The sequence below is a fragment of the Pseudonaja textilis genome, chromosome 10 (genome assembly GCF_049901715.1).
Source record: "Pseudonaja textilis isolate UNSWEBS1 chromosome 10, rPseTex1.2, whole genome shotgun sequence".
In the NCBI taxonomy this organism is placed as follows: domain Eukaryota; kingdom Metazoa; phylum Chordata; class Lepidosauria; order Squamata; family Elapidae; genus Pseudonaja; species Pseudonaja textilis.
This window is the reverse complement of record NC_141999.1, coordinates 16702699-16715877: the sequence shown is the minus strand read 5'-3', so window position 1 is coordinate 16715877 and position 13179 is coordinate 16702699. Positions and strand designations below refer to the sequence as shown.

Sequence of the window (13179 nt, the reverse complement as noted above, 5' to 3'; positions counted from 1 at the left end):
ACAAAATCTGGCTTTTTAAACATATTTAACCATAATCCCAGGTTCTTGTTAACATTCAGCTATGTAGGATATTCACCAACTCATGGAAAGGAAATGAATGAATAGGCTGTGGGGCACAATACCACTTAATAAACCAGAACTCCTAGTTTATTCTTTTGTTTGGGGACATGCACATTAAATGCTTTTATTATATTTATATCCTATCTTCCTTCCCTGTTGAAATTCGAAGCAAGGTGCAACTAATTTGCAGGTGTTCTTATTAAATAGCAGCAAATTAGGTGGGTTGGGACTCGGTTCATTTCTTGGAACAATTTTAGCTGACAGAAAGCTCTTTTAAGAGGAATCAATCAACTTCTCATCAGAATCAGATGATATGCAGGCATTTAAGGTGCATAGGTCATGCATGCCCCTTCATAGGTCATGTTGTACTGTGGTAAAAGCCTAAAGCTTTGGGAGTCCATCAATAGATTTTAAAGGGTCTGTGAACTTGGATTCGGGAGAAAAATACAACTATTTTATTTTATACTAGCTCGATACCTGTGTTTCGCTATGAAACTATGTGGCCGGGCTTAATTTTGGGGGAGGAAAATAAGGGGGGGAGATTCTGCCTCTGCCTACCATCCTAGCATCCATCAGTATTCATCTGGCTAGCGTCCTGTCAGTGTGTGAGAGAGTTGAGGGCTGAAACAGTATTTGCTGTGTGAGCAAGGAGACAGCAAGGAGCATGGGCGTGGCTTAGCTCAACTTTTCGGTACTAAAGCTGCTTGGTGCTGTGAAAGTAACACTGAAACTGAAACTCATTTTTCAGGGAGGGGGAGAAGAACTCCTTAGCATCAGAGCGTGTTAATAATCATATTGGAAATACTAAAGCTCTGATGCTCATTTCGAAAAATCCTTTCTTAGTGAGCATCTAGAAGCCAAGAGGAACATATGTGCCAAATTTCAAGTTTGTAGGCTTTACGGTTCTGGAGATTTTGTGATGATGCATGAGTCTTTCACTTATATATATATGATATAGATACAGAAATAAGAGGAGGAGGAGGAGGAGGAGAAAGAGGAGGAGGAGAAAGAGGAGGAGGAAGGAGGAGGAGGAGGAGAAAGAGGAAGAAGATGGTATTCATATTCATTCTTCTGAGAAGGACTTGCAGGTTCCACCAGGCTCTCAAAAGGAGAGAAGCCCAGTTCTACCAGAATGTTCATAGATATTACATATTTCAGTGCATGAACATACAGGCATGGCTGACACCCCAGCTTCCAACTAATCCATCTTCCAACCCTGATACAGCGCAAAGAAGGATATCATGCAAGAATGTGATTCATTCACTCTTGCATATAGGCTTGAGCTGGCAAAGGCTGCTGAATGTCTCAACCCATGCACGATTCTGTACTTTTATGCACCTTGGAAATGGGAAAAAATAAGCTCCAGAAAATACTGAGGCAAATGGAGTTCATCCACGCTGGCCAAAATTAATGCTACTGTATAGGCTAATGAATGGATTACAGACAATCAGTTCTTTGGCACAAAAAATTAAGAAGGAAAAGTTTCCTTTCTGTTCCTTAACTTCTGTCTAGTAATTAAAGCACCTAGCTGCAAACCACAGGAAATTCAACACTCAAAGGAAGATTATTACAGAAACGGTCTTCAAATTCACGTGCACAAATGTTTCTGAAACCAGTCATAATAAGAACTGATACCAAGCACATTCCCTTCCTGAAATATTAATATTACACATACTGGATAATATCAATTCTAAGAGCTGAAGTCCAGCCATTTTCGAGTTGCCACAGTTGAGAAAGACTCCAGGGGTCGGCCTCGGCTTACAACCACAACTGCACCCAACGTTTCCGTTTGCTAAGCAAGACAGTTGCTTTGTCCCATTTTACGGCATTTCTTGCCACAGTTGTTAAGTGAATCACTACAGCTGTTAAGTTAGCAACATTCAAGTGAATCTGGGTTCCCCATTGACTTGGCTTGTCAGGAGGTCACAAAAGGTGATCACATGATCCCAGGACACTGCAACCATCATGACTACATGCCAGTTGCCAAGCGTCTGAATTTCGATCACGTGACCATGAGGATGTTGTGAGAAAAATGGTCATAAGTCATTTTTTTTCCACTGCCACTGTAAACTTTGAACAGTCACTAAACAACGGCTGTAATTTGAGAATTACAAATGTGACTAAAAATGTTACGCTAATTTTATTTCAATCGAAGTTTGCTAGACTGAGGTAGCCATTCACCGGGCTGTCTGAGGACAGTAAATGATTCGCCCCAGGCAACCAGCACATAAAACGCTATTAACTGAAACAAATGTGAATTGGATACCTTTGATTGGGGTTTCTTCCCCTGTAAGCATGCACAGATGAGATGCAGCAGTGTGTGTGTGTGTGTGTGTGTGTCACACACACATTTTGCCTTTGCTGTAACTGTAGATACACACATACACCAAGCATAAATCATGATGTTTCCAACAATTTAAATATGGGTGTGCATATACATATTTCATCCTGCAAAAATTCTAGTTACAGCAAAGGTGAAAGTTCTAAGAGACAAAGAAGCGTAGAGTGAAATGTACATAAAAGAGAACAGGTGAGCCCAAGCAACCACACATGAGAGACTCATCCATCCTAATCTCTGCATGAATTAAAATTATTGCCTCAAAGTTCATTTGGTCTAAGTCCTGATCAACCGTCATTAGCACATCCTAAGACCTGTTCTTATTCCCCAGGAGCTTCAAAAGAAGAAAAGCTTTTTTATGAGATACCCATTGCCACCCACATATAACTGCCTTGAGGAAATAGAAGATGCGGATGGACTGTCTATGGGTCCTGACACATTATGCAGAGGGACAGATAGATGCTCACGCATTCCCAGTAAAAGAGGGATGGTACCAATATGGAGGTTCAGTGGCTGCTGGTACCATAATGCCAGAAGCGTATTTCATAAAGAGCTCTAGGAGGTTACATCTTATGGGTGAGAGAGTGGGGCACGGGGAGGGGAATAAAGATCTGAATAGTTGTATTTTAGGAGTTATTTATACTTGTAGAAACCAGCAGCTTTAGGACAAACTGGAAATACATTGAAGGATTCTGGTTTTCTCTAAAATACCCGTCACCTTGACGTGGTTGTTAGCTTGTTATTAGAAATCATATAAGTTCTCCACAGGTAGTCCTCGACTTATGACCACAACTGAGCCCAAAATTTCTGCTGCTAAGCGAGACAAGCTGTTAAGTGAATTTTGTCCCATGTTATGACCTTTCCCGCCAAAATTGTTAAGGGAGTCACTTCAGCTGTTAAATTGGTAACATGGTTGTTAAGTGAATCGGGCTTCCCCATTGACTCTCCTTGTCAGGAGGTCACGAAAGGGGATCACGCGACCTCAGGACACTGCAACCGTCATAAACTGAGTCAGTGCCCAAGCGGCTGAATTTTGATCACGTGACCATGGGGATGCTACAACAGTCATAAGGGTGAAAAATGGTCATAAGTCACTTTTTTTCAGTGCCGTTGCAACTTCGAACAGTCACTAAATGAACTGTTGTATGTTGAGGACTACCTGTATTAGTGTGGTCCAAATACTATGACCCTCCCTGTGATGACCCAGGGTGGAATACAAAAGCAACAAAGTCACAAAAAACAGGTGAAGTCCCTTTAATTCCTTCAAGTTGGCTTCAAAGGTCCAATTATCATGGACTGGAGAAAAAACTCCCCCACAAACAGTTGCGAAAAGGAAAAACTTCCATTCAAACTCAAAATACGTATAACTTATAAATAGAAAAAACAACACAAACCACAACTGAAGCAATTAATGAGACAAGGCAGGATAAGGGCTTGAAGACCTTCACAGATATCAAAACACACACATTGGGAAGGATGCCAGAACTCAGATAAGAACTGAAAGACTAGAATTATGTCATGCTTTGTTTCCAGCACTCGCCCGTATGCATGTCCATCCTTTTATCCAATTGTCACAGCTGCAGCCCATGAAGAGGATCAAGGCCCTCTCCTCCCGAGTAGACCACATCTCTCCCTTATCCTCTCCTCCCTGCGTGTCCTAGGATGAAGAGGGGATGAGCCTGGGTCTTCCTCTGAGTGCCCGGCCGGCCTATGCCCTTCTCCAGTTTCTTCCACAACCTCCAGAGCCACACTCCCACTCCTTGTCGGCTGTTCCTCCTCTCCCTTGGGAGTCAGATTCTAACAGGGGCATGACACTTCCTTACTAGATCGACAGGCTTTCAAACTTGCTTTCTGTTTAATCTTGTCCATTGCAATCGAGTCTGAGATGCATTCTATGATCCATGTCATTCACACAGGATGTCTTGAGGGTTTTAAGCGTGCAGAGGACAACATTTGGATAATTGGGCACTATAATCGGAATTTTTTTAAAAAGATGCGATGAGTAGAGTGATGATGAAGCACAAGGGTAGAGCTAAGATACTTTGAAGATTTCTTTTTTTCAAACTGATATAGATTTTTTTCCTTTCCCGGTTTTAAACTTGTTAGGCCCTACTTAAGGATATGCAGTGCAGTGTCCATGCAGTTCCTATACCATAAGGCCCACAGGCAGCTCTGGAGCTATGAAAAGTCTATATAGTTTGGGGACATATAGTAAAATATATTTCCCGGGGACTAGAATTTTATCTTAGGATGTACTGAATCGGGTGGCATGAAATGTGTAATTGTCAGGCAATTGGCTGCAATGGAAAATGTAACTTGTAAGGAAAATGTATATACCATTATTAATGGAACTCTAATTAAGGCCTGCTTGGTCCGTAAGTGCAGAAACTGCATAGATGAACAGAGACAAAGAACAATTGAATCTTTCAGTTCCCAAGTTCTACATACTTGTTTACACTAAGCAAGGATCATGGTAAGAGCCATCGGCAAGGAAAGGACAAACTAAAAAGAAAGAAAAAGCGAGGGAGAAATTACAGAAAAGGAAAAAGTAGAGAAACACTTTTCTTCCTATTGAGATGGTGAATGTGATGAAGCTACACACAAGATTCGTGACTATTCAGAAAAAATATACTTGTTTGTACAACTATAGCTATGGAATGTACTAAACACCAGATGTGGCCAACAGCTATCAATTTAAGCATAAAGGTGACTATGGCACTAATAGAAGATTGGGCTGCAAATCATCACTAATTCGGATAGGTATATATTAATCTCTAAAATCAAAGATCATGCAATTCTTTAACAAAAATCCTGTTTGCAAGCTTTCCATATTCATTGGGTTGGCTGCTGTATTATGCCCAGCAGCAAACCAGGTAAATCTTATATAGACCTTCTCTTAAGAGGCAGAGGCTTACGTTCAAACTCCCCACAACTGAGATTAATTTTCATCAGTTTTAAAGGCAGTACGAAGCCTTCTAGTGTCTTCTGCCTACCTAGAATGATCAACCTAAAATGTTACTTCACAAATCCAACGCCCCGGTTGCTCTTTTGCATGCTGTTAACAAGATGTCAAGTGCTAAGGGAGAACGAATAAAAACAGGGCTTAAGAGGCCAACCCTCAGAGTCTTTCTCATGCAAGCTAAATGATGTCACTAAGGACCAGGACAACCGTCAAGTTACACCCAAATGACAAAATCAAAAGGGGAAGAAAAACCTTGATGACAAAATCATCCTCAAAAGAGTTCTAGCAGATACCCTCCAAGTGTGGCTTTAGAAGTATGAACACGGCACATCTTTTGTCTTTTGTGAAAGATGTGAGATAGCTGGAAAAAAAGTGTCATGCTTACAATATTTCATCTGGGACCACAGAGACCATGGCTATTGCATCAGGTAATGAAAGGAATCCCACTTGAAGTACTAAGTAGGTATCTGCTTTGCTTTGCCATGATAGGCCTGAGGTCACTGTCTATCCTAGTTGATGTGGCCTTTGAAACGAGACCACAAGTAAAAGGTTTGAGAATTGTTTGGCATGGGTCACTGCTTCCTAAGGTCGAATGCCTTGCATCAAGGGTCTTCAAAACTTGGCAAGTTTAAGACTTGTGGACTTCAACTCCCAGAATTCCTGAGCTAACATGACTGGAGGAGAAATTCTGGGTGTTGAAGTCCACAAGTCTTAAACTTGCCAAGTTTGAAGACCCTTCATGTAAAGCTTTCCACCTTAGGAAGCAGTGACCTATGCCAAAGGCCACATAAACTTCCTGTTAGGATTGATTCCCTTAGTTTCTTCTAGAAGACTAGATGTCACCAGGCTTCTGAAACCTGTCAGGGAGCCATCATCCATCTTTTTGCAATCAGCAACGGCAAGCAGCCCCAAATACAAAAATAGCTGGTAAAGGCCTATTTGATGTGCTGCTTCCAAGGGGGTTGGGAAAGATAAGTTGCAAATATTCAGGGTTGATGCCAATCAAACTGAAATAGGGGAAACTTTTACTGTATATTGACTGGATGATTGCAGTCTGCAAGTGGGAATCATGACAGAAAGCTCTTCCATATCAATAACCTCTTTCAAGGGAAAGGATATCCCTTCACCTAGTACTAATCTTAGCTTCGGCTAAATGTTCTCGTCCATATAGTTCTGGATTAAGATTATGGAAATGCGATTCATACCCAAGGAGCTGCCATAAATATATGAAAGTCAAGCCACCATCCAGCCTGTTTCCGGCACTTCCTAGACACTTCCAGTTTCCTGGATGTTCCCAAGTAACTTTTTGAAGTTCCTGGAAGCAAGCAACATCATCTTTTTTCAAAAAAAAAAAAAAAAATCTCCAGCCCTTTCAGGAATCATGGGACTGTTTTAGAATCCTGTGATTTCCTTAGAATCCTACAAGGATCTGCCAAGCTGCTTTGAAAGAAGCTGTATGAGAGGACTTCTCCGGTTAAGCTGGTTCCTCCAAGGATCAAGATACAGGAGAATGGAGGAGGAGGAGGAGGAGGAGGAGAAAGCCTTTGCGGTAGGTGACTGTTCAAAGAGTTAACTCTGGAAAATCCAGGAGGAAACAAAGGCAGCATATGTCTGAACGCACCACACCCCCCAACTAACCAGGAACAGGCCCTCCTTCTCCTCCCTCTCTCCCAAAGAGCCACCTTCCTATTAAAGAGCACCTAGGAGCAAAAAAGAGAGAACAGCTGCCTCTGCAAACAACAAGGGCTGGAAGCAAACCCCTCCTCTTCCTCCTCCTCGCTTTTCCCCCCAAGGAGGACAGCATCTGTTCACCATGGCTACCCCATCACACCTGAACTAGTTGCACACTGCCATGCCAAAGCGGCACAAAGGGAGGAGCGGGCTTGGATAAGCAGCCAGGCCATCAGTTCCAGGATTGCTCCCTGCTAGCTCAGCTGCAATTCCCAGGGCCTGGTTTTCTTGGGAAGCGGGAAGCACCCTGGGAAAGTGGGGCAATGGGGGGGGTGGGGAGATCAATCTCACGCCCGGACTAGGTCAGCAGCTATCAAAACCCACCAGGAGCCCCTCGGTAGCATTTAAACCCAGCCAGCAGAAGTCACTTTCTGGAGCCTGCCGGGCAAGGCAAGCCGGTCCAGTCAGGGCTGTCTCTAACACATGGGCCCGATGGACACTTGCCCATGGGCCCCACAAGCATAGGGGCCCCATACTAATCTGAGCATGTTAACCCTCCCATGCACCTTGTATCACGCAAATACAGCAACATATTTATTCCATTTTGCTGCACTTAAAAAAAAAAAAATTAATCCTAACATGCCTTAAGATAAATTAATACTGGAAAAACTTCTAAATCATGGTTCAACACAGGTGCAACATCAGCCACTCATCCCATCCTTGTGTGAGTAGTTGTCGTGGGGGTCCCAGTACACTGCTTTGCCCGGGGCCCATAATGCTGGAAACCCACCCACCCACCCATACACCTCCTCAAGGCCGCTCCCCCTGAGCGAAAAGCGCCGCAATCCACGTGCGGGAGGCGCGGGCCCGGCTCAGAACCGGCTCCGTCCCCTTCGAGATCCAGGGAGGAAAGGCTGCCACGACACTCCCTGCCTGGACGCCGGGATGGCGAGCAGGAACCTCCCCGCCCGCCCGCCCTCCCTCCCGAGCACCGCAGCCCCGTGGCTCCCAGGAGGAGACGCCCGACTTGGGAGGAGGGAGACAGACGGGGGGGGGTATATTTAGAGAGGGGAGGGAGAGAGGGGGGCTGCCCGAAAGGTCAACCCGCCGCGTGCACGGGCCGCTCAGCCCGGCCGGGAAGAGAAGGGAAGGGAAGGGAAGCGAAGCGGGCTCGGTGGCGCCAAGGGCCGCCCTCCTTGTCAAAAGGGCCGCCGCCGCCGCCGCCGCCTCGGGAATCTCACCGGCTCTTCCTCGCTGCTCTCCCCCAGCAGACTCTGCAGGCGGCGCCAGCTCCGGCTGAGGCCCAGCAGGCTGCCCAGGGTGGTGTCCCCCGCCGCCGCCGACACGGCCCGCTCGCCCTCTCCGGAGGAGGCGGCCCAGAGCAGCAGCTGCGGCGCCAGCAGCGAGATCCGCGCGCGGCTGCCGGCCCCGGCTCCCCGCGCTCGGCACCCGCCGGGCCGTCCCGGAAAGCGGCCCCGCGGCACCGAGGCCCAGGAGGAGGAGCCGCTACCGCCGCCGCCGCCGCCTCCTGCCGCCGCTGCCGCCGCAGCAGCCGCCGCCGCCGCCGCCATCTTTAAACACTGAGAGGACTCTTAGGGGGCCGGGCCACCACAATAACAATCCTCCACCAGCGCCTCCAGCTCGCGGGCGCGAGGCAGCTTGGGAGTGCGAGTCCCGCGTCGGGCAGCTGTGCCCTGAGAGAAAGAGGAGGGGGCGAGACTCCTGGACCGCGGTTCCCGTCGGGCGCCGCGGGCCGGAAACGCCCTTCTGACGTAATGCGAATTGTGGGGGAAAGAGTCCTGGCTTTGCTTGGCGCTCTGCAGTCCGACCGAAGCGGTGAAAGAGGAAAGACTAGGTTTCCCATCGGGCACCGCGGCCGCACTCGAGCCTGAACGGCCCTTAGGGCATGGTGAACGATTGAGACGGGCGTAATGGTCGCTCGCTTAGGAGAGAGAGAGAGGTCGGAGGACCTTGCTAAAATGTCTGTACAAAGAACAAAATTCGGATTTCCCCTGTGCTTTATGACGCGGAGTAACTATTGCTCTCTCCATGAACTGTTGCAAGAGAAGTCTTTTAAACCAGCTAATAAGAAGTTGAACTTCCTTTGCGCTCAGCCTGAGATGCAGGTACGAGACCACAGGTCCCAGGATGCAGTGCGAGGCTGGATTCCCGTTTCCGTTGAATGCTGGGAATTGTAGTCTGCGAAGAAGCTCCGCTTGGCCGTGCGATCAATGCCGTGTAAAATCCCGGAAGAAGCTATAAAAGGGTTTTTTTTTCCCCTCCCCTTGATAAGCTGCCTGCAAGAATGAGTTTGCAAGTCAACCGTGCAAAGAGTCCCACATGTCTGGGGTCGCAGTAATGACGGGTGGTCCAATCTCGCCTCTCCGCTTCTCTATTTGACAGGGTCAGTTTGAGTCAGAGCATGCCTCCAGGTCCCAACCAGCTATTGGCTTCAAAACTTTCAAAGTTGAAGAATGAATGAATGAAAACCACGCGTCAATCTAGTATAAAATATTATCAAATCCTAACTAGACAAATTCTGAACTGGGTCGTTCATTTTATGTTATTTGCTCCAAAGAAAAGAGGGAGGACGGATACCTCTGACTTCCTAAGGCAATTCAGAAGGGAGTTTCCCATTACAGAGCTGGAGGCTATGAGCAAAATAGCAAGAATTATCCTGCACGTAAAAAGAGCTAGGCATTCAGACAAAAATCAAATATCAACAAATGCCCCAAATAATGTTGAAAGCAAGAGAAAAGCATTGTTATGATCAACAGAGTTCAAACTGAAAGTTTTATTATCCAGACTGGCTGTCATTAGGTTAAAAAAAATTGCCTTCTGCCTTATTTTCACCTTCTGTCGACCTTTTGGCCTGGGATTGCTACTCAATGAAGTTACATTGTAGTCCTTTTTATCAAGAATCACAATGTTACTCACAGTCTAGGCACATAAATGCAGGCCTGGTTCAATCCTGCCTTTTCTAAATCTTATTTTGCTTGTTATGAACGTAAATTGTGTCTTGTTCCTAATTAGTTACTGCACATTGCAACTAATCCGAATAATTTGTGCACATCTGCACACATACAATTGTGTACAGTAATAATTACTGCCAAGTAAAACTATAGTGACTACAGCATTTCAAAGAAAATCCTCCAAAGCAGTGAAACAGCTGACATATTTCATTTTTTAAAAATTGATATTTGATTTTTTTTTTAAACAAAGCATTACATCCAAAGAAATAGTAAGCAACTGGCTCTTGTGGAGATACAGGTTTACTTACGAAAATTAATATTGGAAGGATTTTTGAGATCAAGTCTGGAAAACTTGAGCAAAATAAATTTTCCAGCGTCAGAAATTTTCCACATCAGACATCTGGCACTTTCATAATTGTATGATGTTTGTTGGTTCAGGTGATTATTAAAAAAAATTGAGTGATTTTGATGTAACTAAAATACACATTTAGTGTATATACTAAATGCAATATACTAAATGCAATCATATTCTTTGCATAGGAAAATATTTCAATACAATTTTGGGGCTGGGATGAGAGCATACAGCCTAAAAGTAGCCTTTTCCCCCCCTCCTAATCCAATTTCTCAACTTTAGCAACTTTAAGATGCGTGGACTTCAATTCCCAGAATTCCCTAGCCAGCTGGGGAACTCTGGTCCGAACATTTCTTATCATTAGTTTAAGAAAACAGAAGAAGGATATAGACTAAGAATGAATGAGCTCTGAAGGACTGATTTGGCAGGAGGCTGGACTAAATCTCAAAATCCCTCACAAGGAATGAACATATTGGCGACTCGTTTTAAGCAGCAACCGCCTCACTGAAACTCCCAATTAAGGAGCTTCAATTCCATGTGCTTTAAGAAGTGGCTGTAATCTTGGGTTTGAGACATTTGGGATTAGAAATTTCACTCCTTTAATAAAGGATTAAAGAGAAGAGGGAGCGGGGAAAAAACCAGTCACTCTGCAGCAGCCACAAAAACTCACGCTACAAGTTTGCAAGTTTGTATTTCACCAGAATTACTTAGTAATTAGTAAGCGATTCCCATACTGCCACAGGGACTATGTTTCTAGGAGCTTCAAGCTACAATATAGAAACATGGCATATGCAGTTGGCTATGGAGAACAGCCTGGAACATTAATAGCCAGACATGGGTCTTAAACTAGGGGTGTCAAACTCACATCATGTGACGTATCGGGACTTTTTTAGCTCTCTTCGCTAAACCGGGCAGGGGAGGCGACAGCATGTGAACCATTTGGCCCGCAGCCCGCGAGTAAGCCATGTTTTCTTCACCTCACCAACTTTAAGAAGTGTGGATTTCAATTCCCAGAATTCCCCAGGCAGCATACACTACTGGCTGGGGAATTCTGGGAGCTGAATCCCACACAACTTGAACATTTCCTAAAATGTGGCCAGATCTTTGTTGTTGGATAGAACCTGCACCTTCAAGTGGTTGAGCCTGCTTCTTGGTATAACATCAACACTTCATTGAATGTGGAAAGTTGGTCAGACCATTAGGCCGGGCTTTTATTAAGCCACCAATAGAAAATAATGATCACAACACAATAATAGAGTAGGAAGGGACCTTGGAGGTCTTCTAGTCCAACCCACCCCCAAAACAGGAATCCCTACACTTTTTCAGACAAATAATTGTCCAATCTCTTCTTTAAAACCTCCAATGTTAATGTTATCCATTTAATCACGTCCAACTCTTGGCAATTCTACGGGGGCCAGCTTTCTCCACATCTTCCAATCTTGCCCTACTTTTATTTTTATTTTTTGTTTTAATTTAGTTTGTCAAGCATGTATCTCCCCTAGTCTTTCTTTTCATTAGACTAGACATACCCAATTCCTGTAACTGTTCATTGATTTTAGCCTCCAACCCCTTAATTATTCCTGTTGCTCTTCACTGCAGTCTTTCCAGAGTCTCAACATATTTTTATATTGTGGTGACAAGAACAGGATGTAGTATTCCAAGTGTGGATTTACTAAGGCTTTCTAAAGCAGTGTTAGAACTTCATGCGATCTTGATTCTATCCCTCTATTAATGCAGCCTAGGGTTGCATTGGCTTTTTTGGCTGCTGCCATGCACTGTTGGCTCATATTTAAGTGGCTGTCCACCAGGATTCCAAGATCCCTCTCACAGTTACTGGCATTAAGCCAAGTTTCACTTAGCCTCTATCTGTACAGTTGGCTTTTCTTGCCTAAGTATAAAACCTTGCTTTTATCTACTTTGAATTTCCCGCTGTTTATGCTGCTGCGTTCTATACCAGTTGTAGCTTCCAAGCACTCTTCATGGGTAGCATACCATATAATAGAATTCTTTTATTGGCCAAGTGTGATTGGGCACACAAGGAATTTGTCTTAGTGCAAATGCTCACAGAGTACATAAAAGATACATTTGTCAAGAGTCAATCATAAGGTACAACACTTAATAAGTCATATACATATAAGTATAAACAAGTATAAGTATATACATAATGAGTTCCAATAAATGGGAACAGTAGGACAGGGACGGTAGGCATGCTAGTGTACTTATGTACTACAGACCTCTTAGCAATGGAGTGAGGGCCAGGGTAGACAGTTTGAGGTTAAAGTTTTGTGGGTTTGAGAAAAACTTCTGTGAGTTTTTCTATGCTCTGGCCGGTGTCAGCTTTGATGGCGTCCACCCACTGTGTTCTTTGACAGCCTGTTTCTTTTTACCGCTTTCAAATATAATTGCTTTCTCCAGTGAATTCCCTCAAGCGGCTTGGTCAAAATAAGAGAAAGTTGGGTTAGGCAAATGAAGGCTCAAAGACCGCCAAGCCAAGGAAAGGGGGTCTTCTTTCACCCTCACAGCCTGAGAGGGGCGACACAGCAAAACAGGGGCGAGCGGAGAACCCCGAGAACGCAGCGGGCCCTGAAGGAAGAGGGGCCCGCCCGCTCCTAAAGAGAGCCTGGCCTGACGGAGGCTGCCGGCCCGGCCAGCGCACTCCACCTCGCGGTTCCAAGGGCGACTGTCACCAGACGCGGGGCCGACGCCTTGGAGCCGCGGGGCGGAGCGCCAGCAGCCACGACGTCCCGCCAGCCCGGAGCGAGTGAATCAGATAGGAAGCCGACGGCCCCTTCGGCCGTAACCGCCCCTTCCCTCCCTCCCTCCC

General features: G+C 45.2%; 1 protein-coding gene across 4 annotated transcripts in view; it reads right to left on the bottom strand.

Moving 5' to 3' along the window:
- The window catches only part of KMT2B (lysine methyltransferase 2B), a 66870-nt gene extending 58254 nt beyond the window's left edge, over positions 1–8616 (bottom strand). For all 4 annotated transcript variants that reach the window (XM_026702395.2, XM_026702397.2, XM_026702396.2 and 1 more), the window contains exon 1: positions 8273–8616. In XM_026702395.2, the coding sequence (XP_026558180.2) occupies positions 8273–8602 (330 nt within the window). In that variant the 5' untranslated portion in view covers positions 8603–8616. The remainder of the gene's footprint in view (positions 1–8272) is intronic.
- Between the last annotated feature and the right edge of the window lie 4563 nt (positions 8617–13179).